Source organism: Mustela nigripes, chromosome 1 (assembly GCF_022355385.1).
Source record: "Mustela nigripes isolate SB6536 chromosome 1, MUSNIG.SB6536, whole genome shotgun sequence".
Lineage (NCBI taxonomy): Eukaryota > Metazoa > Chordata > Mammalia > Carnivora > Mustelidae > Mustela > Mustela nigripes.
Window position 1 is genome coordinate 144,082,734 of NC_081557.1, and position 27,246 is coordinate 144,109,979.

Sequence of the window (27,246 nt, forward strand, 5' to 3'; positions counted from 1 at the left end):
AAGAAAGAAAGAAAGAAAGAAAGAAAGAAAGAAAGAAAGAAAGAAAGAAAGAAAAGAAAGAAAGAAATTAAGTCTACATTTGAGTAAATATGAGACCTTTCCAAAGTCTTATTATGCTATTTAGAATAAGCTCTCATTTTCTCCCTCTTTTTCTATCTTCTTGAGATTGAGGAGGGCAGTTTTCTCAGTCAAGTAAGATCAGACTTCATCAAAGAACATAAAACTTTGCAACAGTAAAGGCTTAAGGTCATTTTACTACTGATCTGAAAACTATTTTGAAAAAAAATGCCTAACAATAATTCTAACTTGGCTCTGATTATACTTAAGAGAAGGAGATACAATCAAACACTTAGATGTTCAGTGTAATCATAATTTGACAGAAAGCCCAATGAAAAAGTGAACAGCTACAGGGATTTAATGTCATTGTCTTGCTTTCATAGTAAATAGAAAATCAGAAATAAATAAAAATTCTTGACATCTGCAGCTTTAATTTTTCACTAAGATGTATTTTCACAAATGTGTATTTATCTCAAATACTATGTTTACTTTAAAGGAATGCACAAAGGAAAAAATTATGAAACATTGTGATGGTGAGAAACAAGAAGAAATTTGAACAATTGAACTTTAGATATTTTTGAAAACTTTTCCATAATTAAATATGCCTTCTAAAACAATTTATAAAATTTGTCAAATATTTCTTACATCATTTATAACAGGAAATTGATTAGAGTATATAAAGTGGGAAGTCAGTCTAAAACACAAACTGAGAAAAACATTGTTACTTCTAATTGATCAATATAATCAAGATATGTTTTTAAAAGTACCACTGATAAATGCTGGTCATTCAAAACTATTTTCTAAGTATCTCTATTAAAATTAAAAATATCAATTAATTTACCTACCAGATTTGCAATGATATAATGGTAACCTTTAACATGTTTTCCAATGGTAATAACCTAACAAAGGTAAAGAAATAATTATTTAATACATACATATAATAAAATTATAATTATTGATGTTATAACCTAACTGAGGAAAAAAGTGGAATTTTATCTACTATGTTTTCTGATATCTTGTGATGGGTCCTATTTGACAAAATATAATTCTCAAATATAATATATACAAAATATAATTCTCAAATACAATAATACTTCTCTCAGGAAAAAGTAACAATACATTGCAGTGCTTTATAAATGCTATCTTTCAAAAAGTCAATAAGTAAACAAATAATTATTTCAGTTTTGTCTTCGGTGAAAATAAAGTCACAAGATTTTAAGAAATGTAAAATGAAAAGAATATTGAATCCATAAGTCATAATTTTATTTCTGTAAAAGCTATTTTTCTAAAACATTAGACAACTGAAATCAACACCTGAGATTTTTATACTTACACACGGACACTCAAATTTATAGTAGAACATTAATTTAAAAATTACTAATAAGCATATAAAAGAATTCTTAAATGAATTTATAAAATAATATTCTCATATTAAGAGTCTTGAGATGCTTGCAATTTAGCTCAAATAAACATGATTATTTCCAGCTTGAGGCAGCAAAGCATCAGAGAAACTAATCTTTCTCCACAAATCTAAGTCAAAACTCAATAGCGAGATAAACATATGATGGAACACGAGGCTGAGGTCTAATTGGTAATGCTCATGAGAGTTTGGGACATTACAGAATCAGTGTGACTTGTCACTGATCTATAGCAATTCAAGAGAGTAAGACATTGGTGAAATGGCCATGCTGTAGTCCAAGTACTTAGGTATTCAAATGTAGCTCTTATTTTTAAGAAAATTTCACACCAAAAGAAAGCAGGAAATGCCACGGCTGCAGAGAAACATTCAAACCATTAGCTCATTTCCCTGATGACACAGTTTTGGTGACTTCCCATTGCTTCTAGCATAATAAGCAAAATCCTTAATTTATGCTACGAAGTCCAGTAATCTTGCAAGCTTCTCCAGGCCCTCTTTTTCCACTCTGTATACTAGGGTCTCATTGGCCCTCCTTTTAAGTATTTTTGTATACAAAAAGGCTTCCTTCCATCACCTCAGGACTTCACATATTCTGTTTCCCTGCTTGGAAAGCTCTCTCAAGCACCATATCATTTGTCTTATTAATGCTTCAGGCACAAGGCATCTGAGCCCAATATTACCTCCTAGGAAAGGATTTCCTTGACCTTCTCTTATCCCAGACAAAGTCAGATACTCTGAAGCAATGCATTTAGTTAAAGAACCCGGGCAAAATCTTAGGAAAGATTCCACCAAATGCCCCTTTGATGTTAAGTGATAGCTATTTGGAAGAGAGTTAGGGCTTGTATCATTTTCTAACCTATTTTTATGTTATACAGCTAAATCACTTTTTCCAAGAAAATGAACCCTCTGTATTGAAAGGAAAATTGCAAAGAAAAGATGTCCTTCTGCATGAAAAATATATTAATTAGTATCACTTGAATTGAATTAATTTTGTCCTTCATACTTCCTACTGTCATCTGTTGGTTCTGTTTATTGTTCACTCTACTTTCTGAATCATGCATGCCTTCCTTCTGGGAATTAAAAACAAACAAACAAGCAAACAACAACAACACAAATCTTATAAACGGTGCTACCAGTAGTTGAGTAGAGCGTTCACTGAAATGGGGGGTGGGTATGAAAATTCAGTAGTAGCTCTGCCTCTGCATAGGAATTCATGTTGACCATGCCATCATATTTTTGGTTTATAATAATAATTAACACTGCGCTAACAATAGTAAACTTATATTGATTTCTAAATGTTTCTGATGGCTGAGTCCCTTTTCCACCCAATCACAATCAGAAATACGTAACTCTAAGGTTTTATTGAATGATAAAATTTTCATAATCAAGAAAAATTGGTTCTCTTTCTAATTTTAAGCTATTATAACAGTAAAGTTTCATCACTTCTGTTCTCTTATAAGTATTTATAGAGTGAATAAGTACTGTTTCTTTTTCTTTAAATGTAGTTTAATCCCACTTTTTGCTTGGGTCACTCTACTCCTTGAAGGTCTTCCATGATCTCCTAATCTAAATTTTTTTGTAATTTTTTCATAACATCCTGTTCTCTTCATTCATATATACCACCACTATAATTGCATATTAATTTATGTAAATATATCATAAATATTTACCTTAATGGGGTTGCCTGTTTTATTTAACATTACTTTCTTGGATCTACCACAGTGATTGTCTGGTAATATTATACACCCAAGGAAATTTACTTAATGAGTAAATGAATGAAAACAAGCCAGACAAATGCTGCCAGTGTGTGAACCCTCCATAGATTCTCCTTTCCCTGTTAAAGATAGGTTCTTCCTCCACCTCTTAGACCACATTGCTTTCTAACTTGTAGAACTACAGTGTGACATGTAAAATTTGCCTTCCCCTCTAAACCATGGGTTAGTGGAGTACAGCTATTACTATTCCCTGTCTTTGCACATTTCATTCTAGACACAGAGGATGTCTGTAGTTAATGTTTGCTGAATGATGCAACCAACCATTGTACACACTCATTTAATAATTCAAGAGTATCTTATGAAAATACAATAAACTTGTGCAAAGTCTCTGTACCTTTTGAATGGCTGTCCATATGAACATTTAATCATCATATATTTCTTTCAACATATTCCATATATTCCCAATTCTCCTAAGGTTTCCATCTTCTAGTTTTGGAAATAATTATTTTCATGCAGACTTTCACCAACATTTATTATGATGATCCATGAATACATAAATTCTTTAAAAAAAGACTAGTGACTATTATTAAGATTCAGTTTTAATGAGAATCTCCTATGAAATTCAAATGAGTTGCTGAGGATCACGTTTGAACAGGAGACCTTCAGGTTAAAACAACCCTAACTTCATCTCCTGAGACAAGAATTAAGACTTTTTCACTGAAATGTTCACCTCTCTGGCATAAAACATTTAGCTCTTTTTCATAACAAGTTAGTTTATCCGGTTATTTAATATTTTATGTGAGATTAATTTTGTATGTCTTAGGGCCTGTATTATTACATATCAATTAAAGCTACATCAACATTTATGCTTACAAAATGTTTTGTGCTATACAAATGGTGAATTAATTTTTTACTTAAAACCTAGAAGGGCCGAGAAATGCATACTTAACTGCATATTTTTCTTCCAGTCCTATATTATTCCAAGGAACTAACAGCCACTACATACACACAAACACACACACACACACACACACACACACACATTTATCAGTTGGGAAAAGAAGCAGATACCCAGTGAAGCAGATCTTAACTCACTAAATCATGATGCTGCTTCACCAACATCCCTGGTCATTTACCCTACATATAATATAGTGAATCTTATTTTTATCATTAGGGTATTACTGAATAGCTGTCCTATCCTAAGAGACCTTAAATAGAATCAAAGTGGTATGGTAAGCACAGATAAAACATCCTTATGTCCAGTAAACTTCTCAAACAGCAAACACAGACTGAATATGTCTCCCCCACATATTTTAATTTCATAGATTAATATTTTTATAGTGACACAAAGCCCACCTAGCAGGAGGAAACAAAAATCTTCAAAAAATAAATACAGGCTTTCTCTGAAGACACAGATGTGTTCAGACAACATAGGCTCAATGTTCCATACTGTGCTCTAATGTTTGATGTTCTCCATGTTTTGCCACAACTACTCACTTCTCTCTTAGAACCCCAGCCTTATTTCCACTTAATTAGTGGCCATTTCTTTATCTGTAAAATGTTCAACAATTTAAATTTTAAATTTCCAACTAAAAATATCAAACTTTAAGGCAATGCTTATCATACAGAACATAAGACTCAGTAGCTACATATTGAATATAGTTAATGATTAGTGTGGTGTGTCAGCATGATTGAAGACCATCTGCTATTGCTAACTGAAACCAGAGGTAATTTAATTGATGACCTTTGCTTCATCCTACATAAACCATAAAGGAAAAACTGCTGTTCAGCACCTCACACGAATACTGGCTGCAAATGCTGACACCGCACGCACATTCTATATTTGGTGCTATTAGAAAACAGAGTAGCCAACCTGGTCTACGATGTCGTTTACTTTATCCCGTTCACAGTCCAGGATTACACGCCGTTCCTTTTTTAACTCCAGATCTTGAAAGAGTGATCTGTATGTCTCATCTTTCTTGTCATTGTTAATGTTTCCCACATTGATAGCAGTCACTTGCCATTTCTTTTCCGCAGCAGAATCCAGTACAGCTTGCAGTGTTGATAAGCCTAGTAAGGCAAAGAAAAATGATGACCGAAAAAGATACTTGAATAACTCAGAATTACGTTGTGAAATTGACAGCAAATATATTTTTAAGTCTGATATTTTTGTGCAACTGAGGGGATGTTGACTCCTCTAAAAAGCTACAGTGAAGATCTTTATCAACATTGAATTATTTCCGCTTCACATCAAAAACTCTTTTATCTATATGCTATTGTTCTGATGGAAAGAACCATATTTCGGGAGGGATAGTCTCCCCTTCTTTCAGCTGTTTCTTTTGGATATTACCAAAGAGTAATGTCTGTGATACCTTTGGTTAATGTGAGATCAAAGACATGACACACATTTCTTTCTCTTACAGAATGGGAAAGACTGTTTCTTTACATATGACAACCTATCATTTCATATTAACATTGTCAAGAAGATGTTAAATGAAAATGTTGCAAACATTTTCAGAGAGACAAATCTACATGAGTCTCTGTGAGCATACGAGCCAACAATCTCAATGAGGCTGTTATATTTCCTCCTATTGTCTTCCAGTCAGCCGTTGTTTTCCTCAGCCTTCTGTCACATCATGTTTTTGTTATTGGGACTGATTCCATAGAGATTAAAATGTTCACCTATTAACCAGATGGTAGCAGTTAGTTTTCTAGCTCAGATTTGTTACATTTACTTAACTTTTCAAATGTAAGACCTGTTTACTATATATCAGTAACTTTGCTTATAACATCGTATGACTTAGAAAATTTCTTTTTATTTTTAATAAAAATATATTACTTTATACATAGGATTGAGAAGGAAAATAATTGGAGAACTTATTCCCTAAAGTTAAATCTTCAGTTTAGCACTAGGAAAAGCAGTACATAAACTTGTCTTCCACATCACTTCAAGTCTTCACAGCCAACCTAAATTCATCATTTCTATTAATAGCTTAATGAACAACACAAAATCTGGGCTCCAAAAAGAATTCAGGGCTCATCACATCTCTTTCTGATTCCAGAAAGTCCTACATCTTTCTCAGAAGAATGCTAATTTCTTTTTAGCCATAAAATGTGGGATTTACCTAATATGATCACACTACTCTATAAATTTTATTCACATGCTACACTTTATTTTCAATCTATTTACTATGGCAAAAATATGTGCATTGTAAAAAAAAAACTACTAAACCTGGAAACAGCATTAAAAATTGTATTGATTCAATACTGATCAAGAGTATATAAGATTAGCTTAGAACATCTTGTGATACAAAATGCAGGGAAGCTCTCCAAAACTATCAGAGTTGTCTCAAAAAACCCAGGAGCCAATGTGATGAAGATCAAGTAAATTTGAGGCAATTTGGATATCAATAGGAATAATAACTGCAAAAGACTTAAATATATAACGTATTTTAAACCCATGAATTCTTATTAATACCTAAAATTATAAACTACCAAAACTGAAACAGCAAGAAATAGAAAATTTGAACAGACTGATAGCCAGCAAAGAAATTGAATCAGTGATATTTAAATACATATAAATATCTGGTTGCCTTTGAAGAATACTAGGAGCTGAGTTATGATTTTGAAACTGGTAAATAAAGGAAAAGAAACAAGCATTTTCTTACCCCTCCTTTATGACCTATACTCAGGGTAATAATTAGTTAAGACAGCTTTTCCTTTTTTGGAAAACCTCATTTGTCCAACTGACAAATCAGAAATGATGAAGGAATATAGATTCAGAATTACAACCATCTTTTAACATATAGTGAATTAATGAAACAAGGTAAAAATCATTAACTGCTGCTAAAATGCAGAAGTTACCTGTCTCTAAATGGGAATAGTTAACATCATCTATGGAGTATTCCTGCCAAAAAATGAACATGGATCTTGCCAGACTTCTAGATCTAGCTGCCGATTTATAAGGAATATGTGGCAGAGTAATATGCTAAATATCAGAGTGTTGCAATCATCAAATTGAAAATCTACGTATGTTATTAAAGACTTAAGAAATATATAAACCAATTGGGGGATAAAGACCTCATTTTTATTTTGACTCAAATAAACTGTGGGGAAAAATAGATGATGAGATTAATGAATTACTGTAAACCTGCATACGATAATGACATTGTGGTTATATCACAATACAAACTGAAATATGTACGGATGAAATTACATGATGGCAGGTATTTGTTTCAAAACAATTGTGAAGGACAAGGGATATAGATAATAATACAAGAATTCCTTATACATTTGTCATTAACAAAGCTGAGTTAATGGGGTATCTGGGTGGCTCAGTGGGTTAAAGCCTCTGCCTTCGGCTCAGGTCATGATCCCAGGGTTCTGGGATCGAGCCCCAGATAAGGCTCTCTGCTCAGCAGGGAGCCTGCTTCCTCTCTCTCTCTCTCTCTTTCTACCTGCCTCTCTGCCTACTTGTGATCTCCGTCTGTCAAATAAATAAATAAAATCTTTAAAAAAACAAAGCTGAATTATGAGTCCTTGGGGATCTTCATACTATTCTATTTTTTTTATATAATTTTTAATTTTTTATAAACATATATTTTTATCCCCAGGGGTACAGGTCTGTGAATCACCAGGTTTACACACTTCACAGCACTCACCAAAGCACATACCCTCCCCAATGTCCATAATCCCACCCCCTTCTCCCAACCCCCCTCCCCCCAGCAACCCTCAGTTTGTTTTGTGAGATTAAGAGTCACTTATGGTTTGTCTCCCTCCCAATCCCATTTTCTTTCATTTATTCTTCTCGTACCCACTTAAGCCCCCATGTTGCTATTTTTTATTTAAAACATTTCATTGTGAAAATTTTAAAATAATTTATTTTTATTTCGAATTGGGAAGTTGAGCCATAAACTGAACTTAAAGGGAATTTGTGTTTTTGTTTTTTGACAAAACAACAATAATTGTTTCTTCCGTCCAGTCATGTACCAAAAACAGGATACACAGGAATTTCTCAAAGAATAACTTAAACAAGAGACCACTTTCCATTGGAAAAAAAAAATCTATTAATGATAAAATCTCTTTTAAAAAATTCATGGATCACCTATGATTTCCATCCACTACTTATAAATAAATCATTCTATGATATAATTCAAACCCTCTTCCTGTTTTTCATCATCAGTGAAGATAGAACATACAGCTGGCCATCATGATCAATTCAAGAGCTCTCAAAGTGCTTGAAAACAGTTATTAAATCTATCCAGTCTTCTTCCCCGAGTAGGAAAAATAGCTAATTTTCTAAACCTCTTTCACTATCTAGGTCCTACTTTTTCACAAATTTTAATCTTTATGCAACTGACACTTCCTTGTTACCTCCTTAAAAACATTACATCTATGAATGATCTTCCATATGCTATCAATGTCTTATCATATAACACTGCAATTCCTTTCTTCTAAGCAGAAATTATTTTTTTTATTTAATTATGAAGTTGACCACATATTAAAATTTCAAGTGGTGATGTTCTTGATATTCTATCTCATCTTTCAATATATATTACAAGAAATTTTAGATACAAATAATGATTTGTAAATCAGTTTAATCAAGTGATATTTCTATACCTAACATTGGCAGTTCATCTTGTTAAAAAAAAAAGGAAGATGATATTATGTAATATATATGAAGATGATATAATATAATATATTAAGAAGGCATTTAAAAAAAATAGTTGAGTTTTCAGCGAATTCATTCTATGTGTCAAAAGTAACTCACAGTTGGTGTGGATTTTCTCTTATTCAAACTCGCAGAATTAATGTTTTGTAACCTATGAGGCCGAAAAACATTACATCCATTAAGAAGCTAAATAGCTCAAGTGGTGCAATATCAGATTTGATTAATTTAGTGTCATCAGAAGACAATGAATAATATTAAATCATCTAGGAACAGCCAGAAGTAACTCACAATCCATAATATAGTCATAGTCTGACTCATGATTTAAAGAGATTGCTGTCCCATGCTTAGTAATCCATATTCTTAGACTTGTTTTTTCAGTAATAGTAACAGACCTCTTAGGCTCCTAACTTGATCTGTGTCTTCCTCACAACTAAGACTTTTGTGTTAATTCTGGTTAGTTTAAAATTAACAGATCATTTTAAAAATCACTGAAAATACATGTTACAACTATTGAGGTGAAATTAACCTCTTCAAACCTAACACAAATTCATTTCTTGGTCTCTTGGTACCACATTCTAATTAGGGGAAACAATATTACCTGAGATAATTACTCTTTCCTTTCCACACAAACTAGCATAAAATTATCTTCATAAATACCTCCATCTTTTAACCAGACTATAAACTTGCATGAACAGTGGGACTTCTTTAAAAATACTCATTTACTTCAAGTTATTAGTAACTAGTAATTGTTTTACTCTAGTATCTATACTGTATCAGGATATTTGAATTATAGCAGAAACTGATTTCTTTTTACCAAATTACTAAGAACAAAGAAAGCTTGAGATACACAGTTGTTCATCTACAAATTGGAAAGTTTAAAAAAAAAACAGAAAATTAACAATTCCTCCTAAATCATATATTTAAAATGCATTTTAAAGTAACTCAAGAATATCACAAAGTCTAAAATTAAGTTCTAAACTCTATAAAAGAATAGCTAGACTATGTTTTGTTGGATTACATTACCACTTCAAATGCTTAATTGTTGCAAAACTAGTTATAGTTGTATAACCTATTTGTGAGCTGACAATCACCTTAAAACTCTTCCAAAGTATTACCATCAGTACTTCACAGTTTCATCTTGAGCTAGTGTTAGTAATACTGTGAGAGAGTTATAGAAACATCATCAGCCCAAAGACAGGTAAAGTCTAAATGCTTTAATTGGTATATTAGCAGGTAGATTAAAAATGATTACTGCAAATAGGTATATTCATTCAGCTCATTTCTTTCTTTTCAAAAATATTTTCTTTGTTTCATTTAAAATTCACTGCCCTTATTCATCTTTCAGGCACAGAAATTAGTATTTATGATCACTAAATCATGGCAGCATGCCTAGGCAGATTAGATTAACATACATTTCCCTTATTGACTTTCTCAGGAACATCTGAAAAGAAATTTATGACTTGGAAGTATTTTTATTCTATGCATGATTTCTTCTTGAAACTGGAATCAAGGAGCCTTCCCTTCAGGGAACAAATAGTATAGTTTAAAAGTAAAATCAAGATATAAATATATAAAGCATTAGTTCTAGTTTTACTTACTATGTATAGAAATGTGTTGTCTTACTTTATTGACACTGAACCAATAAATAAGAGACACATTTTGATTAAAGTCTTGGTTCAAATTTAATACATAAGGTGATATTTAATGCATATGGTTTACATAGGTAAACCATTATTCTATAGTTTCAAATGTATTGAAGATCTATCTACCTACTGTCTTTGAAGTAAGAATATGCTTTATTTTATTTTATTTTATTTTATTTATTTGGAAGAGAGAGCACACAGCAAGAGATGTGAAGAACACAAGCAGGGGGAGTGGGAGAGGGAGAAGCAGGCTTCCTGCCAAGCAGGGAGCCTGATGCGGGGCTTGATCTCAGGACCCTGGGATCATGACCCACGCCGAACACAGACGCTTAATGACTAAGCCACCCAAGCACCTCAATAATAATGTGCTTTTAGGAAGAGCATTGGTTCATGAAGAAGTCACAGGATGCTGCAATATGGCTTGGATAAAGAGAAGACAGCGGTCCTAAAACATCACAGTCACCAAATGAACATTTTCAGCACTGCTCTCATGGGTAAACTTGAACTAGAAGATGCACTCTACAAAGACCAAGATGAATCCATGTCCTGCCTTGTTTATAATTGGGACATGGACTCCTGGACTTGTTGCTCAGCATTTTGATGGATGGTGGGAAGGAAGAAGGGTTTAAAGGGTAGTCTTAGTTAGGAGCAGTGCAATAAATAAGCATAGAAAAAAAAATTTTTTCATCCAGCTGATATTTGGGGCAGAAAGTTATGAGCCATTTTCAAGCTTTGGCCCCATGCTGCTCAAAAGAACATCAATTGGTATATTTAGAAATTAACATTTAATAATATAGGGGTGCCTGGGTGACTCAATTGGTTAAGGGTCTGCCTTCAGTTCAGGTTATAATCCCTTGGTCCTGGGATTAAGACACACATCAGGTTCCCTGCTCAGCATGGAGCTTATTTCTCCTTGTCCTTCTGTCCCTTCCCATGGCTTGTGTGTTTTTTCTCTCTCTCTCTCTTTCAAATGGATAATAAATAAAATATTTTTTAAAAGCCATTATGTTTTATTCTACACTAAGAAAATATTATTAAAATTTGACAAAACCCTGTATGCCAACAGATTGGACAACCTAGAAAAAAATGGATAAATTCCTAGAAACTATAAACTACCAAAACTTAAATAGGAAGAAATAGAAAATTTGAACAGACCAATAACCAGCAAAGAAACTGAGTCGGTAATCAAGTAATTCCCAACAAACCAAAGTGCAGGACCACATAACTCTTCACCTAGATTTCATAGGTGAAATCTACCAAACATTTAAAGAATAGTTAATATCTAGTCTTCTGAAACTATTCAAAAAACAGAAAAGGAAGGAAAACTTCCAAATTCATTTTATGAGGCCAGAATTACCCTGATAACAAAACCAGATAAAGACACGACTGAAAAAGAGAACTACAGGACAGTATTCCCGATGAATATTATCAATAAAATACTACAAAACTGAATTCATTTATATATTTTTAAAAGATCACTCTCCACAATCAAGTAGGATTTATTTCTGAGTTGCAAGGGTGCCTCAATAGTCACAAATCAGTCAATATAATACATCACATCATAAAAGAAAGGATAAGAACCATTTGAACAATTCAAAATACACAGGAAAGAAAAAAAAAACCCTTTGACAAAGTACAATATGCAGACATAATAAAAAACCTAAACAAAGTAGATTCAGAGGGAATATATCTCAACATAATAAAGGCCAGCTATGAAAAACCCACAGTTAACATTATCTTTAATGGGGAAAAACTGAAACCTAATGTCAGGAACAAGACATGCATATCTACTCTCACTTTTTCAGCATTGTACTGGAGTCCTAGTCACAGGAATCAGACAACAAAAAAAGATACCAAATTGGTAAGGAAGAAGTAAAACTTTCACTATTTGGAGATGACATGATACTGTATATAGAAAACTAAAAAACTGCATCAGAAAACTGATTGAACTCATGCACGAATTCAGTAAAATTGCAGAATATAAAATCAATGTACAGAAATCTCTTGCATTTCTATACACCAATAATGAAGCAGCAGAAAGAGAAACTTAAAAAAAAAAAAAACTCATTTGTGTTGCACCCAAAATAATAAGATACCTAGGAATAAACCTAATCAAAGTGGTGAAAGACCTGTAAACTATAAAACACTGATGAAAGGAATTGAAGATGACAGAAAGAAATGGAGACATTCCATGCTCATGGATTGGAAGAATAAATATTGCTAAAATGTTTATACTATCCAAAGCAATATATACACTTAATGCAATCCTTACTAAAATACCAAGAGCATTCTTCACAAAAATAGAACAAATAATCATAAATTTGTTTGGAAACCCAAAAGATCCCAAATAGCTAAAGCAATCTTGAAAAAGAAATGCAAAGCTGGAGACATCACAATTCTCGACTTCAAGTTACATTACAAAGCTCAAGTGATCAAATCAGTATGGTCCTGGGGCGCCTGAGTGGCTCAGTGGGTTGGGGCCTCTGCCTTCACCTTGGTTCATGGTCCCGGGATTCTGGGATTGAGCCCCACATTGGGATCTCTGCTCCATGGGGAGCCTGCTTCCTCCTCTCTCTCTGTCTGCCTCTCTGACTACTTGTGATCTCTATCTGTCAGATGAATGAATGGAATCTTAAAAAAAACAAAACAAAACAGTATGGTCCTGGCACAAAACAGACACATAGATGAATGGAACAGAACAGAAAATCCAGAAATAAATTCACAATTATATAGTCAATTAGTCTTCGACAAAGCAGGAAAGAATATCCAATGGGAAAAAGTCTCTTCAACAAATGGTGTTGGGAGGACTAGACAGCAACAGAGAAAAGAATGAAATTTGACCACTTTCTCACACCCTACACAAAAATAAATTCAAAATGGATTAAAGATAAAAATGTAAGACCTGAAACCATGCAAATCCTAGAATTTGGAAAGGCAGTAATTTCTTTGACCTGGGTTATAGCAGCTTCTTTCTAGATGTGACTCCTGAGTCAAGGAAACAAAATCAAAAATAAACTATTGAGACTACATCAAAATAAAACGTTTCAGCATAATGAAGGAATCAATCAACAAAACTAAAAGGAATGGGAGAATATATTTACAAATGATACATCTGATAAGAGACTAGTATCCAAAATACATAAAGAACTTTTAAATCTCAACATCAAAAAAAAAAAAAGATCCAATTAAAAATGTGCAGAAGACATGAACAGACATTTCTCCAACAAACACATTCAGATAGCCAATAGACACATGACTAGATCCTCATAATCACTGATAATCAGGGAAATACAAGTCAAAATTACAATGAGATATCACCTCACGCCTGTCAGAATGATTAAAATCAATAACACAAGGAACAACAGGTGTTGGAAAGGATGTGGCAAAAAAGGAACCCTCACAAATTGTTGGGAATACAAATTGGTAAAGCCACTGTAGAAAACTGGATGAAGGTTCCTAGAAAAATTAAAAATAACCTTATGATCTGACAATTGTACTGCTGTGTATTTACCCAAATAATAATAAAAAAAAATTCAAAGGGATACATGAACCCTTACGTTTATAGCAGCATTATTTGCAACAACCAAGACATGGACACAAGCCCAAGGATCTATCATTGATGAACTGATAAAGAAGATGTGTTATATATATATGAAGAATGAAGTCTTGCCATTTGTAACAATGCAGATAGAGCTGGGGAATATAATGCTAAGCAAAATAAGTCAGTCGGAGAAAGACAAATACCATACAATTTCACTCACATGTGGAATTTAAGAAAACAAAACAAACAAGCAAATAGAAAAAAATAAGAGAAAGAGAGAGAGAGAGAGAGAGAAAGCAAGAATCAAACTCTTAACTTCAGAGAAGATGCCTACCAGGGGGTAAGTGATTGGAGGAAGGGTGAAAGAGGTGACAGGGATTAAGGACTGCATTTGTTGTGATGAGCACTGGGTGTTGTATGGAAGTGTTGAATCACTTTATTGTACACCCAAAACTAATATAACAGTGTGTGTTAACTAACTGAAACTAAAATACTTTTTAAAGTTGAAAAAAATAAAAACTTATAATCCAAGAAGTAGAGAGAGTGCCACATCAAGGACAGACCAAATTGTTTAAAATTGAAGCATGTAGAGACACAATGAGATGAAATCATGGAATCTATTTTTAAAGCGTGCAAAGAAGGGGTAAAGAGAACAAAGATGCATGCTTACAATCACATAACACTAAATAAGGAGGTGCTTCCTTGAAGGGTATGAAGTTAACAGCTGAAGATAAGAAAGCCAATCATACAATAAATGCACAAATGAACTTTTCAAAATGTAGTATGATGGCAAAGCTATAAAAACTAGGACAGTAATAAGAAAAAAACCTGGATAGCAAAATCCCATTCCTTAATCCAAGTAAAACCTAGGTAAAATCCTAGGTAAATCCTAGGTAAAATCCTAGTAAATCCTAGGTAAAAATGAAGTCTTTTGCTATTTTGAGTCTTATACTCTTACCTCTGAAAAGTTTCAGATTCATGTAACACTGTTCATATTAAAACAGGAGCAACTGGGGGCACCTGGGTGGCTCAGTGGGTTAAGCCTCTGCCTTCGGCTTCGGTCATGATCTCAGGGTCCTGGGATCAAGCCCCACATCGGGCTCTCTGCTAAGTGGGGAACCTGCTTCCCCTCTCTCTCTACCTGCCTCTCTGCCTACTTTCTTTATAAAAAAGAAAAAAATAAATAAATAAAACAGGAGCAACCACTTTATAATACCTTGGAAATGTGCCCATAAGGCCATTTTTGGCTTTAATATATAATACTTCACTTTAACATATAATACTGTAACTCTAATATTTTTCTCTCAAAAGATGTACTGAAACTCAAATCAGTTTGTAAAATTTAATGATGAGATTATCTTATCACTTCAGTTTCATTTAATATTTCCAAATTATGTATTTATAAAATCACTTCAAAATGTTTCATGTTCGTTTCACAATTTCATGGACTCATCCTTCTTCACCTGATCATCAACCAGAGCTTGTCCTCAGTATCTCTCTCCAAATACTAGAGTTTCTCTCTTTCTGTTTATGGCCTTATTGTCTATATGACTTTTCTCAAAAGTTCAGGTTCACCTAGAGGGAGTCACAGTGAGGGTGAAGTATACCCCTATTAGGGCCAATTTAATGTTAAAACCTGTTTAACTATTAGGGCCTGCTTAGCCAGAACAACTCCATATTGCCTAGGTAGCCATATTGTTGTTTACATGTTGTTTCATTCCGGGAATAAACGCCCCAGTAGTTCTTGGTATGGTTCCGGGTAGAAGCCATGTACCTTGTGTTTGCGGTTATGCCCTATAAAACCAGTCTGTGAGATTGGGAGGGGGTCGCTCTCTTCGGAGGCGGCCTTGGCCGGTCAGTCTGACTTCTAATGCTGGGTATAGAATAAGGCTTTGCATAACTTTCACTTCATCTCACACTCGTTCCTTTGATAATGGACCCCTTCAGCTTTGATAATGCCACCTTCAGCTTTGTCAAACAGAATCATCTTCTGATCCTTCAATTTAGCCAGTGAGATTCGGGTTCTCAGATCATCTCAAATTTAAAATACACAGAAGCTTAACTCATTAATACTATTTATTCAATATCAGCTCTGTTGCAGACTCATCTTAAGTTCTGTGTGTACAGTAAGGAACTGGACCCCCAGTGTAATGGGTATTGCCTGGACATTGCCTTCCTGGGGCTTTACACCAAGGGCGCAAACAAAAGACAAAATGCTAGGCCTTGTGTCTAAAACTATTCCTCGAGCATAGTGGGAGCTCAATAGCAGTTCTTGAGTGAAAGAACAGATATGAATATTAATTATAAATTGTGATAAGCCATACATAGGAAAAGAGGAGACTTCTTCGTGAGAGAACAGTATGAAATGAAGCTCAGTGGAAATGCTCTGTAAGCTGAACTGTGAAGGGGGAGAAAGAGCCAGAGGCATGTCCAGATATTTGAGGTGAATGAGTTTGGTTTGGTGTATCTGACACTGTGAAAGAAGATTAGTTAGATGGATTTAGTTTAGTAAGTGAGCAGGACAGTAGCATAAACTGGCAGGAACCAGACATGAGAGCCATGTTAGGGATTTTCAATTTTACCTTCATTTTCATGAGAAGTGTTTTGTTTTTTGTTTTGTTTTTTTTAAGATTCTATTTATTTGAGAGAGAGTGAATGAGAGAGAGAGAGCGAGAGAGAGCACGAGTGGAGGTAGGGTCAGAGGGAGAAGCTGCCTCCCCACTGAGCAGGGAGCCCAGTGCGGGACTCAATCCTGGGACTCTGGGATCCTGACATGAGCCGAAGGCAGTCACTTAGCCAAATGAGCTACCCAGATGCCCAAAGAGAAACAAGTGTGGAAATTGAGAGGGAAGAGAAGGAAAACATGGTGGTGGCCTGGTTCTGGAGCAAAGACAATGAAAAAGAGCGTCCAGAGATAAAATATATTTCCCTGGTTGAAATCACTGCCAACAGAGTGCAAGGATGAAAGAGGCATTCAGCATACTCGCAGACTGTAGACTAGTCTTATTAATACAAGAGTTCTAAAGGACATAACAGAGAGCAGAAGGAAAACCTATGAATAAGGTTAGTTTTGTAAGCCTTTTATCACATTAATAGGAAGTATGCTTCGGAATCATCCAGCACATTACAATCCATATTTTCTTTAAATGGTTCTGTTTTAATTTTTCATTCCTCATAGGAATACCAAAGCTCTCCCTTCCCAAAGCAGGGGGGAGAAATTGTTGACATAGCAAGTTTTTTCAGCTGTAGAGTGCTGACGGGCTTTTCCACCAAGTGTTCTCACTCCCGGGATGGGGAGGACAGGGCAGAGAATGAGACACCTAGCTTGAGCACTCCAGATGGGATTGCTGCAGCAAATGACTACAGACTAATCAATGGCGAATTGACTGATGGCTGGCTCTCTTCCTGTCTGCCCTTGGGGGTTAACAACGTGCCCTATCTTGGTTGAAACAGGCTTCTGGGTTTCACTGGAACCTTTAAATAACTTCAGGAAGCAAGCTGCTGAAGGAAGCCCAATCTGGTACTTAGGTACTCGTACAATAGCGGTTCTTAATCTTTTTGAGTTTGATTATGGGTACTGTCTTTAGAAAAATACATACGCAAACAGGCACAAAATGTTCCTTCAGCTTTAGAAAGTACACCCACTGAAGCCAAATCTTGGACCCAGAAATAGTTAAGAACATCCAAGATTCTAAAGAAAATGAAAACACTAATTTGAAAAGATCTATGCATCCCTATGTGCATTGCAGATTTATTTACAGTAACCAAGATATGGAAACAGATGAAGTCTTGACTAATAGATGAATGGATAAGTAAGATGTGGCATACATACAATGGACTATCATTCAGCCATAAAAAAGGATGAGATCCTGCAACTTGTTACAACTTGGGTGAATCTAGGGGTTATTATGACAGAAGGAGAGAGACAGAAGGAGAAAGACAAATACCATATGATTTCACTCATATGTGGAACCTAAAAAACAAAACAAATGAATAAACAAACAGAATCAGACTCTATTTTAAAAAAGCAGAACCAGACCTATACATAACAGAGGATAAGTTTATAAAATACAGAAAATATAGAATACGTAGAACAAACTGCTGGCTGCCAGAGGGGAGAAGGGTGAGGTATTGGGCAAATGGGTAAAGGGGAGTAGGATTTACAGACTTCCAGTTATGATATGAATAAGTCTTGGGAATAAAAGAATGTAGTCAATAGTATTGTCATAGTGTTGTATGGGGACAGATGGGAGCTACACTTGTGGTGAGCGAAGCACGAGGTACAGAGTTGTTGAAATCACTATGTTGTACACCTGAAACTACTGTAACGCTGTGTATCAACTATACTCAAATCAATCAATCAGTCAATAAAACTTTTAAAAGGAACATTTGGGATTCTACGACACATACATCAAGCAGATCTGTTAATAATAAACTTTGCAACAAGAGATGTGGAAAACACAAAGGAAGTAACTCCCCCTGAAAATACAACTTTAGCATAATGAGCCAAGATTCTATCCAATTAGTATGATAATCAATAACATTTTATCATAAACCTAGAATTACGAAACTGCATGGGTCTGCTGTCAGAAGACCTGGGTCAAATTGTACCGCTACTCAAACGGAACATAAGCAAGTCCTTTAACTTCTCTGAGATTCAGGGATGCCATTTTAAAGCAAGGTTAATAATGGTCATACCTTTCTCATAAAACTTCTGCACGTGAAAATATTTAATTTCTATAAATTTCTCTAGAAGCCCTTATTTACATATCTATTCAGTTTCACTTTGACCAACTTTCAAGGCAGTCACTTCAGTGACCTTCTACTAATAATGTTTTGACTTCGAATCTCAGAAGGTACTATTTACATTACAACTTAACATCTGGGTATTGGGTTGACAGAATCTTTATTTTTAAAATGAACATTCACAACTTTTTTTTTTTTTAAGCTCTAAATACGTTTCCCAATTTTCAAACTGCATTATTCATTTACACAGCAAAATCAAACCAAGTGATCCCTGGACTTTAACACGCCTGTGTTGCTCCATAACATCTCATATAAGTGTCAAGTGTAGGCATTTAATCTGACCCATTACAAAGACATAGGGATATTGTCACTTACCTCTGTCACTGTCATAGAGATATGCAAACTTGTCCCATTGATAGTATTCAATCAAGCTAAGAAGTGCTCCTTTGAGGTCAGGTCTCATCTGAATGACAAATGGATGTGTGCCATCTGTTGGGAAGCTGGGAGTGATGAAGGAGACATGGAGCGTTCCACAGAATGATGTGATGGTATTTACAGACTTCTTGTCATAAAATCCAAAAATAGCATAGACGCCTCTTGAAAACTGGGAGCAGACTGAATAGGAAAAATAGAAAGGATATATCACTGAAATTGGCATACCGTAACATAGATTTGCTTAAAAGTTAATGCTCTTTTATATGGAACATAAAATAATCAAAATGGAAAAATACAGAATTTATATCAATGATCCATCCTGTCTGAACACTTATTTACTTAGCTCTCTCTTTGAGGAATTCAAAGAATTATAAAGCATTAAAAAGTAATTTTGGCTACAAGAAAATAGATACATTATTTTTTTTTTAACAAACCATGTAAGTGGAACACTATTTTAGGATAGCCACATTGAAAAAAAAAAAAAAAAAAATGCAGGGGCTCCTGGGTAGCTCAGTTTGGTTGAGCTCTCAACTCTTGGTTTTGGCTGAGGTCATGATCTCAGGGTCTTGAGATGGAGCTCTAGTGTGGTCTCCATGTTCAGTGGGAGGTCTGATGGAGGATTCTCTCCTTCTGTCCCTTCCCACACTCACACATGTACACCCTGTCTCTCTTTCAAATAAATAAGTAAATAAATCTTTTTTTTTTTTTTTTAATCTGTAAAAGAGTGGCTTTAATGGTTTTTGTCCAAAGGGGCATGTGTACTCGAATGTTTATAGTAAATAAATCTTTAAAAAAAAAAAAGTGTAACAATCATTAATTATATGAAGAACAAACTACAGTTACCCAGCATTTATACACATTCATAACATCTCACTCCCTCTAAAATCTGATTCTTTAAAAGGGCTTATTGTGTTAATGATGCCTCATACTAGAAGGTCAGAGGGCTTATGAAGGGTTCTAATGCTGACCCAAAGTTCTTTAAAAAAAACCAAATGCAAGACACACCACATACACAAAGAGACACATCACCAGAAAGAGATTTCTAACCTTGGGTCTCTCAGTCAAGTAGCAATTAAATGGAGTTCAGAAACCCGAATTTTAATCTTTCTCATGGACTTCCCTTACCCATACTAAACAAAGAACATTACCAAATATTCTGATTTAGGAACATAATCCCTAAAAAAAGGTAATATGTTATTTGAAAGTCTCTATCACTCCAAAATCCCTTAGCCTCTAATGATATACACTATATGGCATATGACAATACCTCCTCCTACCTTCTCCCCCGAAGTCAATCACTAATTATTGTTTATCCTAATACCTAAATATATTCAAATGTGGTCTACTTGTTTGTAGCTCCATCTCAATAATCCAAGTTCATTAACAACCTATTCTTACGTTGTACTTGCCTTGTGATTGGCATGTTCTCTGGCACATTAACTCATTTATTTCTCATGAAAACCCTTGAGGCAGGAACTATTATTATTCCCAAAAAGGGATTTTGATAGGAAAATTGAAACACAAGATTAAGTGATTTGCCCGAAGTCACATAGCTAGTAAATGAAAGATGCTGTGTTCAAACCTAGGCATCTGGATTCAAAGTCCAAGCTTTTAATTAATGGGTAATACTGTCTTCCCACATGGATTACTGGAATTCCTGCCCAAATTTCTTCCTTCATCCAATTTTCCCCTTTAGTTCAGTTCTCTACAATAAAGTCAGAATACTTTTTTGAAACACAAATCTGAAAATATCTGAGAAGTAATAGTTACTTTTTCCAAGACTGATTCCTCTGAAGTGCCCTATAGAAACCACACAAGCCATAATGCTTAAGACCACCAATTCAGGTCAACCACATAGCTTTAAATGATTAAATAGCTGATTTTTTTTTTTTTAATCTTAAGGGTCATTTCAATCCAAGGAAATGAAAATAAGCTATCCAGTAACATAATCTAGCAAGCTAGAGCGTAATACCAAGCATTCTTTCAAATTAATTAATCCCATTTAAAGGATAAAACTAATGCAATTTCATTTCATTCTGTTTCCTTTAAAAAATAGAATATCTGTAGAAAAATAGATTTGCTTCATGAATAAGAGCATTGCTACAATACATACAGATTCTAATAACCAATTCCAGACAATCAATAAATAATAGGCAATAATTTTTATCAAGTATTAAATGACATGAAAGGAAAGGAAAGCAAGATTGACTATTTCTATGAATGGTTTTTATTTATCAAATATTCCCATTTTCCTTTATATATTTACTAATCTTCAACCCACTTCTGTCTTTCTAACATAAGTTTTCTAGGATTTCTAGCTTTTATCTGTGTGATGTACCAATTGGCATCTTCCTCCTTTATTACCACCAGTCTTCTGCAGGGTAGTCTAATATATCTCAGGAAACTTAATGTATTCCTTTACATTCATTTCAAACTTGAACATAAAATAGATATGAGGTTTCTGCCCTTTACTTATGTTCACACTTTGGTCCTGGTCCGAGCAGAAAAGTTGAAAATAACTTTAATATGTTGGCCTGGGCTCATTCTTCACATAAGTAGGAAAAACAAAACAAAACAAAACAAAAAACCATTGTTAAAACCCTTCCAGGCAAATTCTGCAGTGATTTCTTATTTTATACATGGATATATGTGTACTGACATGTACATCTTAAATCTCAAGTTTGTTCAGAAACTGATGATTCCATATGACATATAAAAAGGGAAAATTGCTATAAAATTCTCTCTGGGTCTATTTTATTCCATTTTCCGGTGAAGTGTTGGCATGTCATCTAAATACTATAGGCGATATGATTTATTAATGAGACCTCTTCTTCTCATCATAAGTGAAATACCTTCTGTGATGGGAACAGCAGCCATGGCCTCAGCAGAATGCTTGATAAAGGACGCTCCTGTTTGAATGCATAGACAATCGTAATAAGGAGCCATACCTTTCATTTTCCATTTGTTTTAGACTGTGAAGTGAGTTGTCAAGGGGCCTCCTGGTTATTGTGGCCATCTGGAAACACTTGGCTTTGGCCCAACAACAGGCACAAGCAGTACATGACTTCACAAGAAATTATAATTCACCTGATTCCAAAGGCACTTTTTTTCAGGCAATTCAGCTAATTCTCCAATGAGCATAATTTTGTAACAATGGCTTTTCTTTCCTGCCTATGCCTGGTCCTTTCAAACCCTCTTCCCTTATCTGTTATCTTTTCATGGTAGATATTCAATTGTCTATTTGTCTGTATATTCCTTTTTTCTAGATATTTCTCACTTAATGTCCTTTTTCTATATACCATTAACAGTCATCTCTACAACACTGCTCACCTTCCTCTCTTTACCTAGGTCAGTCTCTGCCTTCAAACATGATGAGGAGATCATTGAGATTTACAACCAGGGATCAATCAGAATTCTGACCTGAGCTGAGGTATTTTGCTTATCCAGTTTGCAGTGATCATCTCAAGATAAAACAGAACAAAATAAAAACAAAAAACTTAGTGCTACACTTGTAACCTTTCATCCCCTAAATACCTGAGTATTTTTGCATTCTAACACTGATGCTTTCCTCAATATACCACAAATACTTGGCCCTGTTAACATAACACAAAAGAATCTTAGGTGCACTTCCTTGAAATTACTCCTCACTTGATTAGAAATTAAATTTCTCATTGTGATCTCAACTTTATTTCCCAGCTATCCCTCCAAATTTTAAAGCCATTTCCCTAACTTATATCCATCTTCAAAGACAGAAGATTTATCATCACTGAGATAATGTGTCACAAGCGGTAGAATAATTCCAAAAGTAGTTTCCTAAAATTACTTAGATAATAACAGCACCCTACATATATTCATTCTTCTCCTACGTCATCTTCAGAAGCAGAGGAAGGAACAGAGAAGATCAGTTTCACCTCTAGTTCCATGCCCCGTACAATCACCTTATGAAACACTATTACAACTTTCTAAATGATTATGCCGATTAGTATTAGAATTTCATTCATGTCTTAAGACTCAAAACTGATTGCAAAAGGAGGTAAAGATGCTCTTATTGAATTCTATTTTAATAAAATATTAAATATCAACTTTGAGAAGCTCAACAAAGGGAAGTCCTTTTAAAAGACAGTTTAGGTCAAAACAGCAGAAATTATCATCTCCTGGGTGTAAGTAACTTGCTGATTATTCCACTTTTTATTATAGCCCAGATGATAGAAGCCAATAACAATGCTGATGGTGCATCCACCTCCCATCTTTCTCTCTCATTGGTGCTGCTAATGTAGCATACCCGATAGAGCCTAGAGAACCTTGCATGGTTATTTAGTAGAAAGGCAGAAAAAGAACAGGGCATGATTTATTTTTTGTTTTACTTTTTTTATACTAAATTGCCATTCACTTCAATGAAATAGCATCGGCTGCTTCATAAGCAGGAATGGTGACAGCCCCTTTGCAGCTTGTACAAAGTCTGATAAAAGCTGTATCACCAAGCAATCCTGACTTGAAAATCTGAAGCCCACTGAAAATATCTCTTCTCTCATCACTAAACTTCTGACATTAACCTCTTGCAAATTTCGACCCTGAATTTACTATTGAAATTTCCCTATCATTTGTCAGTAATGATCTCCTACTCACTAAAGCCAATCATCTTTTTCTCAGATCAAGCTTTCTTAGCCTCTCTGAATTTATTAATCAAAAACTTGCTTCCTGATATCTCTCTCTCTCTCTCTTTCTCCTGTTATTAGTCTTGATCTCCTCCAATCCCTTCTCTACATTGCTGCCAGTGTAAAACAATACTCTCTTGGTACTTTTCCTCTCCCTCTAACTACCTTTAACTCACTTACCTTTTTATTTTTCCCTCCATATCCCAAATTAAAAAGGCATTCTACAAGGGTCCATTTTCTGACTGTTTTTTCTTCTCTTTTTGTAGCTTCTTTGTTAGGGGCCACATTCCTTTTAACAAGATCAAATTCAACTTTTTATGCATGCTTCCCACAATTTCATTGGCACCTCCGTTGTCTCCATTTGTCTATTTATTTACTGAACAAATACATACTGTAATCATTCAATGTGATGAGCTTGTGTTAGGCTTAGAAACTGCCACAGCAAACAGGGTAGATATTGTTCATGTTAGCTGGAATTGCTAGCTTAGCTACAATCTCTCACCCTCCAATATCACCCACTGGAAAAATGTCTAGTTCCCTATCTACATCCATAAAAACAGGAGGGAAATCCTGAAAATTTTATCCTACAAATCATTTATTTGGCACCATAACTCTTACAATCATTGGTCTTCTAGATTTCAGAATAATTAATTCATTACTCTCCTTTGTTCTGTTCATGATATTTATAACTGTCTGTTTTATTCTACTTCATTCATTCCCCTCTCCCTTGTCCCTCTCCCCCGACCCCTGCTTGTGGTCTCTCCCTCTCTCTCTCTCAAACAAATAAATAAAATCTTAAAAAAAGAGAGAGAGAGAAAAGAAAAGAGGGGTGCCTGGGTGGCTCACTCAGTATCTGCCTTCGGCTCAGGTCATGATCCCAGGGTCCTGGGATTGAGTCCCACATCAGGCTCCCTGCTCAGCAAGGAGTCTCGTTCTCCCTCTCCCACTCCCGCTGCTTGTGTTCCCTCCCTCACTGTATCTCTCTCTCTGTCAAATAAACAAATAAAATCTTAAAAAAAAAAAAAAGAAAAAGAAAAAATGAGCTGCAACAGTTTGGCAACTAGTAAGTTCCATATAAGTCTCTTGTGACCTCCTTACTTATTATATTCCCTGTTCTAATCAATGTTGATAATAACTATTTATTAACCATGCATCAGGATTTTATTTGTCTTTTTTCTTTAGCATCAAATTCACCAATTCTATAAGACAAATGTTCATGTGTTAAAATAAGACCCTTCTTTTCTGAATATGAGGATCCCTCCAGATCTTTTCCTTTCCTTAATCCTCAGCACACTAAATTGTCACTAATACTGCCCCCTTTGAGTTCTCAAATCTGTCCTCTCCAGCTCCCCTGGCTTTGCCTTCATATGGTCCTCAAACATTTATTGGTCGGATTGCGGCAGTACTTTCGCAAATATCCCCTTTTATCATAAATCGCTTTATCATGGCAGATATAATGCTCCTACTTAAAATCCATTGATGTCTCCCCACTGCTTAGAGAATAATATACGTAATAGTGCTCAGGTGTTACCTGGTCTGTGTGGTCTGAGTTACATGCATCTCCTACATGTGATTCTAAAGCACTCTGAATTTTTGCATGTTAGCCTGAGTTATAACTGCTTGGCTTTGCCCTTGAACTCTGAGCTTACTGAGAGGAGAGAATGAAGTGCTGTTATTTCACTACTCAGCACACAGTCAGCACTTGACGAATGTTACTTATTAAAAAACCAGTTCTTCCATGAAGGCTGTCCCGCTTACCATCAACTGAATATGATTTTCTGATTATGAGTCCTTTCCTCATGGGAATACAGTATGAAGTACAGTATGTTTGAGTGAACTTGGGTAAGTGTGTGGGGAGGGAGGGTGATTTGGGACCTCCTTGAGATCAGAGTTCAGTGTGAGAGCAAAATAAGGATACCTTAATTGGAAGGCCAGTTTCATCCTTCGCTGGTATCTGGTAGGCGGAGCCACTGAACCTGAGCCTGTTTTCCTGTCTACTCAGTAAGGATATTAATTCCTCTCCTGCCTAACCTGGAGGAATGGTTTAAAGTTTAGACTAGATAATATAGAGAGAAATGTTGGGGGAAATAGAAATCATGAAATAAATGTGCTAATGACAGAAAATCCAACCAGAGCACTTTGTATTCTCTTCAATACATCATTCGGGAATTTTCACAAGTACACCATTACTTATTTGTTGAACGAATGGGATCTGAACCAACTGGATAACAAAGATATAAAAGAGCTTCAAATATGAAATTTCATTTCTGCTGATACTAGGAGAATTATGTCAGGACAGTATTTTTATCATTCACCATCATACTGCAGAATAACTAGTTTTCATTAAAATTACCCATGAAATTTAGTCTCTTAGTTCCCATAATAGGAAAATAAACAAACAAAACCCGAAACACCGTAATCATTACTATGAGAAAACAAACCCTGAAATATTTATAAAATCTTATTATTTTAAGTTTTCAAAATATATTTGATATGTGGAAAACGTGCATCAAGAGAGGTGAAGTTACTAACCTTTATTTTTATATTTATTTTTATAAATGCAGGGTGCATTTGGAAAGCTAATGAAAGAAGTGAGCTTCTTTGTCTTGGACATATGTCCAATAACACATTCTGTATTTGAAAACATCCTCAGGTAGTCTCACAATCTCAAATGTCTTACTTACAAAATTCAATGGAGTTGTTCATGCTTAAGCACTTATCATAAACATGTATTCCTTCAAAAAAAGGTGATTGTTTTAACAGACAGCACATGGACAATTGTTTTCCATGTTTTTTTTTTTAAAGATTTTATTTATTTATTCGACAGAGAGAGATCACAAGTAGGCAGAGAGGCAGGCAGAGAGAGAGGAGGAAGCAGGCTCCCCGGTGAGCAGAGAGCCCGATGCGGGACTCGATCCCAGGACCCTGAGATCATGACCTGAGCCGAAGGCAGCGGCTTAACCCACTGAGCCACCCAGGCGCCCTGTTTTCCATGTTTAAAAAAAAAACTATACTTTTTTTTCTTCTTGGAAAATCTAGGTAAGTACAATAGCCTGTTCTCACAATGAGATGGAGTAAAACTATCTACCTTCCATTAATGGGGTCATCTTAAAGTTCATATATCTAGGGGGAGGGCACCTTCTTTCACTGCCAATGAACAGGAAAGGTCTCCGCCTCCGGAGCTAGCAGTTAGCACCTCTTAACAAAACTCTTTTCGAAAGCTTACTGCTCTGCATCTACTCCTGCTCCACAGGGGTCAGCACAGTTCCTAGCAAAAATATTCACTATATAGCTATTGAGTGAAACACTAAAGAGTCAAAGAAAATGTGAAGAAAAATACACAGACACCACAATGACATGTTCTAT

The 27,246-nt window shown here is 35.0% G+C and overlaps 1 protein-coding gene across 7 annotated transcripts in view; it reads right to left on the minus strand.

Annotated features, from left to right (window-relative positions):
• The window catches only part of GRIA2 (glutamate ionotropic receptor AMPA type subunit 2), a 157,576-nt gene that overhangs the window by 60,857 nt on the left and 69,473 nt on the right, over positions 1 to 27,246 (minus strand). For all 7 annotated transcript variants that reach the window (XM_059374622.1, XM_059374664.1, XM_059374613.1 and 4 more), the window contains exons 3-5: positions 19,166 to 19,405; positions 5,063 to 5,259; positions 903 to 956 (exon numbers count right to left, since the gene is read on the minus strand). In XM_059374622.1, coding sequence (XP_059230605.1) covers positions 903 to 956; positions 5,063 to 5,259; positions 19,166 to 19,405 — 491 coding nt within the window. The remainder of the gene's footprint in view (positions 1 to 902; positions 957 to 5,062; positions 5,260 to 19,165; positions 19,406 to 27,246) is intronic.